Source organism: Leptonychotes weddellii, chromosome 6 (genome assembly GCF_054177405.1).
Source record: "Leptonychotes weddellii isolate Sample4059 chromosome 6, ASM5417740v2, whole genome shotgun sequence".
Lineage (NCBI taxonomy): Eukaryota > Metazoa > Chordata > Mammalia > Carnivora > Phocidae > Leptonychotes > Leptonychotes weddellii.
Window position 1 is genome coordinate 29,625,083 of NC_138374.1, and position 7,948 is coordinate 29,633,030.

Sequence of the window (7,948 nt, forward strand, 5' to 3'; positions counted from 1 at the left end):
CCCATTCAAATAACTGATTTTTATGCCATGTCAAAAACTCACCGTCGGGGGCAAGAGTGGACACAGACCAGGTAGGAGTACTGCCCTGGCCCAGGTGGGAAATGGAAAGGCTGGTACAGGGTGGTGGAGGTGGGAGTGGGGGGAAGTCACTGGATTTGAGATAGATTTTTAACGTAGAGCAGACTGACCTGGGCTGCCCTCCTTCTGTCTCCTTCCTTGACCAGACAACAAAGAGCTTCTCCCCCAGTAATGGGCCCCTAGAGCAGGAGACCTCTCAACTCTGCCAGCCCCGTTGTTCTAAGCTGGGAGCTCAGAATGGCAGGAGAAAGTGTGGCAGGTGTGGTCTGGTGTCCCCAGTCCCTTGGGCATGAGCTGAAGGCTCCTTCACCTGCCCCCCTCGTCCACCTCCAAGAACTCTGCTCTCAAGGAAAGAATAGCATCTAGAAAGTACATCCGGTGTGATGGTCCCTTACACTGATGGCACTTTACAGATTACAAAATGCATTTATTGTATTGCTCTGCAAACATCACAAACCCTACTAACAGGAGAGTTCATAGGTGGGGAACCAGGGACTCAGTGCGAATGAGAATTAGAATGTATACGGTCATGAACGAGCATGTACTGGAATTTATAGGGAACATTGTGGTTTCTGCTCTGGAAGAATGCCTATGGGTGCAGCCACTTTGGAAAACAGTATGGAGGTTCCTCAAAAAGTTAAAAAGAGAGCTTCCCTATGACCCAGCAATTGCACTACTGGGTATTTACTCCAAAGATACAGATGTAGTGAAAAGAAGGGCCATACTGCACCCCAGTGTTCATAGTAGCAATGTCCACAATAGCCAAACCGTGGAAGGAGCCGAGATGCCCTTCAACAGACGAATGGATAAAGAAGATGTGGTCCGTGTATACAATGGACTATTATTCAGCCATCAGAAAGGATGAACACCCAACATTTGCATCAACATGGGACTGGAGGAGATTATGCTGAGTGAAGTAAGTCAAAAAAAGAAAGACAATTATATGGTTTCAGTTATTTGTGGAACATAAGGAATAGCACGGAGGACATTAGGAGAAGGAAGGGAAAAATGGAGGGGAAATCGGAAGGAGAGATGAACCATGAGAGACTATGGACTCTGAGAAACAACTGAGGGTTTTAGAGGGGAGGGGGCTGGGGGGATGGGCTAGCCCGGTGATGGGTATAAAGGAGGGCATGTACTGCATGGAGCACTGGGTGTTACACGCAAACAATGAATCATGGAACACGACATCAAAAACTAATGATGTATGGTGACCAACATAATAAAAATAATTATATATAAAAAAAAAGAATGCCTGTGGCCAAGGACTGAGAGCATGAGGGGCTTTGTTGCAGTGGTTAGTTGGTGGCTGACTGCCCTCCTCCCTCTAAATATTCTCCTGATGCCATGTCGTTGAATCAATTTGAAAAGAATTAAAGTGTCTCTGTCCAATGGGATTAAGCCAACAAGGGATTGAATTGCTGAAACTATTCGGCTGAAGACACTCACTGCATTGAAGCAACAGCCAGTTTGGGTGATAAATATGCCTCAAAACCTTGGCAGAAACATCTGTTGAATTAAGAGAGGGTTTCCTCCATCGTGATTACATGTATATATCCTGAGATTTGTGTTGAATGTTCTCTGAAGGGAGATGCATGGTGAATTGTTTCTAACTTCTGACACATGGTGACTTTCCATACACTTCACAGATTAAAGCATTACTCTCTTGGCAACCTTGGCATAAGCCAAGAATCTGACGTTTAGGAGATGCTACGGGAGCAACAGGAGTTTAAACAAAAAGTAGTCTACCTCATTCCAGCTTCTGCAGGAAATCCTGGAGTCTGAGGAGAAAGGCGACCGGCCTGCCCCTGTTCAAGGCCTGGCGTGTGGTCACTCCTCGCTGAAACACAGGTGAGCAGAGCCTAGCAGTGGGAGGAAAGAGTACAGTGTGGGCCATTAAACTCTGATAAATAAAATAATCTATGCCTTCTTGCCTTGGTCTGTGTTACAGGAGCTCAGATCTAGCTGTTTCCTGTCATGTGTGTACCATATAGCTGAGGGCTGGGTAAATTATCTTGTGGTGGGACTTTGTTGGCTTGTCCCTCAGGTCCCCCCTTGATTTGATTTGAGCCCATCCATCCCCTTCCTGCTGTAATTGGTGGTGCAGATAGGCAAAGGCCAAGGGCAGTAGAGAGACTGAAGCACAACGAGCCACCAGCAGAATGAATCCGGGCTCTGGGCTTCATCTTGCGGCTGAGGAGATGCCGTGTTATTTGTGTGCTCCAGTGTGTTGGGCACATTGGAATCCTGTTTTTACTGCCTCCCCACTATACCTGTCTGCCATGGGAGAGTCGTCCCTCCTGAGAAGGATCTGAATACCTGGGGACTCTGATGGGGAGAGACCTGCCTCAGCCAGACTTCCACTCCCCGCGGTTCATCCCACTCTGAAAGGGACTGAACTTTTTTCCTCAGGGGAACCAGTTCCACCCCTCCTAGCTGTGAGAACTTAGCCAAGTCACTCACTCCTCCTGATGTGGGGACCCTGCATTGTCGTTTGTGTCCTGGCCCCTTGATCAGTCTTCTTTCTGGCTTCTGTTTGACTTCTGTAGTCATCTTTATTATTTCCTTCTTTCTCTTTGCCTTGGGTGCGTTTGATCTTTTTCTCGTTATTTTGAGGTGGACATTTAAGTCATTGGTTTGAGACTTTTTTCTAATACAAGCATTTAGTGGCATATATTTCCCTGTAAGTACTCCTTTGGCCACATGCCACAAATTTGATACACTGTGTTTTCATTGTCATTCATTTCAAAATAGTTTTCCAGTTTCTCCTGTGATTTCTTCTCTGACCCCTGGAGTATTCAGGAGCATTGTGTTTAATATCTAAATATTTGGTGGTTTTCCAGCTATCTTTCTGTTATTGATATCTAATTCAACTCAAAGAATGAATTAGAATTAAATCCTTTTCAAGTGACCAACTGTCAGTTTCTTTTGCAGCCCAGATCGTGGTCTGTACTGGTGAACGTGCTATCTGTACTTAAAGAGGATGTGTGTTCTGCTGTTTAGGAAACTAAATTAGTTAGGTCAAGTTGGTCGATAGGTTCAAAGTCATTAGGTTCAAGTCTTCTGTCTGATTTTCTGTCTGCTTGTTCAATCATTTACTGAGAGTGGACACTTGAAATCTCTAGCTATAATCATGAATTTGTCTTGTTCTTTCAGTTCTATCCAGTTTGTTTTATATCTTTTAAAGGTCTGTTTTAGGTGTTTATACATTTAAGATTCTTTTATTTTGTAATGAGGTGTAACTCCTTTGTGATTATGAAATGAACATCTTTATCTCTGGTGGTATTCCCTATTCTGAAATCTACTTTGACATTAAAATAGCCATCCCAGCTTTCTTTGATCAGTGTTTGAATATTACATCCTTTTAATTTTTCTGTGTCTTTATATTTAGAGTTGGTTTTCTGAAGAAAGCACTTGTTTGAGTCTTGCCTTTTCGTTCAGCCTGACAATCTCTACTTTTGGGTTTTGACCATTTTTATTTCATTTAATTTTTGATGTCATTGGGTAAATGTCTGCCATCTTGCTACTGGTTTTCTCGGAGTCATTTTTGTTGTTTTCTTGTTTAGCCTGCATCCTAGGGGCACCTGGGTGGCTCAGTTGGTTGAGTGTCTGCCTTCAGCTTGGGTCATGATCTCAGGGTCCTGGGATTGAGCCCCACGTGGGGCTCCCTGCTCGGCGGGGAGCCTGCTTCTCCCTCTTCCTCTACCACTCACCCTGCTTGTGTGCATTCTCTTTCTGTATCTCTCAAATAAATAAATAAATAAAATCTTAAAAAAAAATAACCTGCATCCTTTTGGATCAATTGTTTATTTTTTCTGGTTCCATTTGATCTCAATGATTTATTAGCTCTGTTTTTTTCTGTTGTTGTTTTTTAGTGGTTTATGATTTACAGCATCAACTTAATGTGATCCATGTTTAATATTGTACTGTATCAAGCCTGGTGTAGAAACCTTACGGTAGCATACTTCCGTTTCCTGCCTATCTTTTATATTGTTATCATATATTTTATTTCTACCTATGTTTAAGCCCAAGAGTAGTCTTTAAAGGAGATTTAAAAACTAGTCTATGACATTTTAAATAATTTTATGTAAGTAATTCCCACACATGACCCTTTCCAGTGGTCTTCATTCCTTCCTACAGATCCATGCTTCCATCTGGGATCATTTTCCTTCAGCATGAAGTTTATTTTAGTCATAATCAGTGTGGGTGCTGTGATGAATTTACTTCATTTTGGAATGTCTGAAAATCTTTTTATGTAGCCACTTTTATTGAGGCATATTTTCTTTTTTTTTTCTTTTAATTTTTTAAATTTATTTATTAGAGAGAATGAGATAGAGCATGAGAGGGGGGAGGGTCAGAGGGAGAAGCAGACTCCCTGCTGAGCAGGGAGCCTGATGTGGGACTCGATCCCAGGACTCCAGGATCATGACCTGAGCCAAAGGCAGTCGCTTAACCAACTGAGCCACCCAGGCACCCCGAGGCATATTTTCAATATATAATTTTATATAGTTTTAAAAAATCAATTGTGAATTGATTATAAACACCAAAATGATAATATGAGTGTAAGGAATGACTGCTATCTCTAAGTATAGTCAGGTTTTTCTCTCCATCTCTTTCTGAGTTCAGTATAGAGAATTATTTTATATGTGTAGTAGAAGTTTCACCTCCAGTATAGGGACCATGTAATATTTATCTTTATGATCCCAAAGCCTCATGCAGGACTTGACATAGGTATAAGTGTGCTCAACGAGTTTGTTATTGTTGTTTTTAATTAGATAGATGAGGCTTCTTCTATTAAGCTTACCATACTTTCTCCTTTCCTATCCATTCTATCTAGGAAAGCCATACTTTCAATACTGCTGATTTAAATAGTTTTGTTTTGGAGAGAGTAAAGGAATACCAAGAATTCATGAACACTAACAATCATTGGAACTTCTTTGACTCTCTCTGGTCAAAATGGAGCGGGACAAGTGTGAATTGGGCCATGAGGTGCATCATTTTGTTCTTTCTGGTGGCATTGAGGTGAGTGGGCAAATACTACTACTTGAAAAGCACTTCCAGCGGCAAGTACTATATGCAGGGACCTACACTACGCATCATGGGGGACTTTCAATCTTGTAAGGGTAGAGAGTGATGAAACATATGGTCTCTGTTTGGTAAGTGGTAAAGGTGTAACTGAAGAAAGACAGAATATACATATTCTTCCATCTTGGATGAAATAACTGTAATTTTTAAAGAGCAGCACATGCAAAATACCATGCTCTAAGGTGAAGCTGTAATTGATGATTGAACATAGTGCGATCATACTGTACTTAAAAGAAGTGATGGCGGAGCAGTGTCTGGGTGGCGCAGTTGGTTAAGCGTCAAGACTTTTGGTTTTGACTCAGGTCATGATCTCAGGGTCACGAGATCGAGCCCCACGTCAGGCTCTGTGCTCAGCTCAGAGTCTGCTTGGGATTCTCTTTCCCTCTCCCTCTGCCCCTCCTACCCCCCCAAATAAATAAATAAATCTTTAAAAAAATTTAAGTGATGGCATATGTAGGCCATGAAGGATGGGAAAGGGAATTTCAGATGCGGTGAAGACATGCCCACTCTGGACAAGTGGATTGGCAAGGAGAGTGGCTAGAGGGAGCAGAGGGCTTTAAATAGTTCAGTAAAATTAGGCTTTAGGGGCGCCTGGGTGGCTCAGTTGGTTAAGCATCTGCCTTCGGCTCAGGTCATAATCCCAAGGTCCTGGGATTGAGCCCCTCGACCGGCTTCCTGCTCAGCGGGGAGCCTGTTTCTCCCTCTCCTCCCCTCTTGTCCTCTCTCTCTCTCTCAAATAAATAAATAAAATCTTAAAAAAAATAAAAGAAAATTGGTCTTTGAACTGATATGGAATTGGAGTTTGGTATTTATGGAGTGATCTGAATACTGAATTAGAAATTTTTAATTTGATTAGAAGGAAATTTGAGCAAGAACAAGGATGTGATTGCAGGTGATATTTGTGGGAAATTATACAGGAGTTCCCTGGAGTGTTTGGTTCCCTGCTGGAGAGCTCTAATTTCTAGACCTAGCATCTGAGAGTCTGGATAATCATTACAGCCATGGAAATGTAGAGGAGTTTGATGATAGAGGAGTCAAAATTACATGAAGATTGTCTCCCTTTCCGTGTTCTCATGGATCTAGGAATATAATCAGTTGGGCAGGTCCAAAGAAGCCAAAGGAGACAAAAAACATTAAAAAGAAGGAATAGATCAGATTTAGTTAGGAAGGTGGACACCTGGGCAGCCTTTGGATGGGTTAAGAGGATTTGCTGGTGAGTCCTAATTGAAGAGAGCAGTTTAGAAGGAAGGAGATGATGGTGGGAGAAATTTCAGTAATGGGAGATGTTCTGAGAAGTTAAACAGAAGTGGGAAAAGATCTGGGTGACAGAGTAAATGGTGGTTGGGTCAAGTGGCAAAATTGCATGGGAAGGAAATAAAGGCATAAAGACCTAAGTGTAGGTGTAACATTTCCACTGAAAGGGAAGAGGGAAGATTCTAGAACATTTGGAAAAGTGGTACTCCCAGAGAACAAAAGGACATTTCTTCCTCTGAAATTACAATTGCTTTAACCAACTACTGTCTATAACACTGGGTGGAATGGAGAAATTGGTTAGTGGGCAAGACTTAGGACCCTAAATGGGTAGAGTCCAGAAGATGAGACCGAGGGACATTCAAATAATTTTCTGTGGAATTTGGTCTGAACCACCAGTTTCATGTGGTCTGGATGAGGAGCGGTGATTTGTGGTTAAGCATGTGGTTTAGGGAGCTGTAGGAAGAAGCAAATTTCGTCCAGTATCTGCCCTTTTTTCTACCCCTAATGAATGATTCTTAACCTTTTGGAGGCCATAGTTCTTTCTGGGAAGAATTCACTTATATTCACCACTTGCTTTTTTGTGGACATTCTGATGGGTGTCATGGATGCTATAAAGCCTCTTCATTACTCCCAGGGTAGGGAGGGCTCCAAGTCCCCTGGTGTCTGAGTTACTAGTAGCTATCTTTCCAATACTATATTTAAATATAACTTCATTGTTCTAGGAAACATTATTTTATTTTGAGTCTAGCATAATTTTGATAGGCCAGGTATAAGAACCACTGAATCTCCCGATGTACTTGGACAGATGGATATATCCAAGGGGAACTTGTACTATTATTTCTCTATGTCAGGCCATATGTTGGGCAGTTATTTTGTCAAATAATTGCATCCAGGGGCACCTGGGTGGCTCAGTCGGTTAAGTATCTGCCTTCAGTCATGATCCCAGGGTCCTGGTATTGAGCACTGCATCGGGCTCCCTGCTCAGCGGGGAGTCTGCTTCTCCCTCTCCCTCTGCCTGTCCCCTCCAGCTTGTGCTCTCTCTCTCAAATAAATAAAATCTTTAAAAACAAAATTCTTGGGAAGACTTGGTGGCTCAGTCGGTTAAGCGTTTGCCTTCGGCTTGGGTTATGATCCCAGGGTCCTGGGATCGAGTCCCGCGTCGGGCTCCTTGCTGAGCAGGAGCTTGCTTCTCCCTCTGCCCGCCACTCCCCAAAGTCCTTTCTTTGAAAATTGGCACTTATTTTCAATTCCCTCAGAGTCATCTTAGTGTGGTTTTGGAAGGAGCAGATACAGATGTGTATATCAACCTCTCATACTTCACCGACATTCCTTCAAAGATGAACTTTTATAAAGAATTTACTTGTAGGGGCGCCTGGGTGGCTCAGTTGTTAAGCATCTGCCTTCGGCTCAGGTCATGATCCCAGGGTCCTGGGATCGAGTGCCTCTTTGGGCTCCCTGCTCAGTGGGGAACCTGCTTCTCCCTCTCCCACTCCCCCTGCTTGTGTTCCCTCTCTTGCTATCTCTTTCTCTC

At 42.8% G+C, this 7,948-nt stretch overlaps 1 protein-coding gene across 1 annotated transcript in view; it reads left to right on the forward strand.

Moving 5' to 3' along the window:
• Positions 1-4,474: 4,474 nt before the first annotated feature.
• LOC102742186 (cytochrome P450 2C21) overlaps positions 4,475-7,948 on the forward strand; it is a 41,694-nt gene continuing 38,220 nt past the window's right edge. The window contains exon 1 of the mRNA XM_081823803.1: positions 4,475-5,100. Within this exon, the coding sequence (XP_081679929.1) occupies positions 5,035-5,100 (66 nt within the window). The 5' untranslated portion in view covers positions 4,475-5,034. The remainder of the gene's footprint in view (positions 5,101-7,948) is intronic.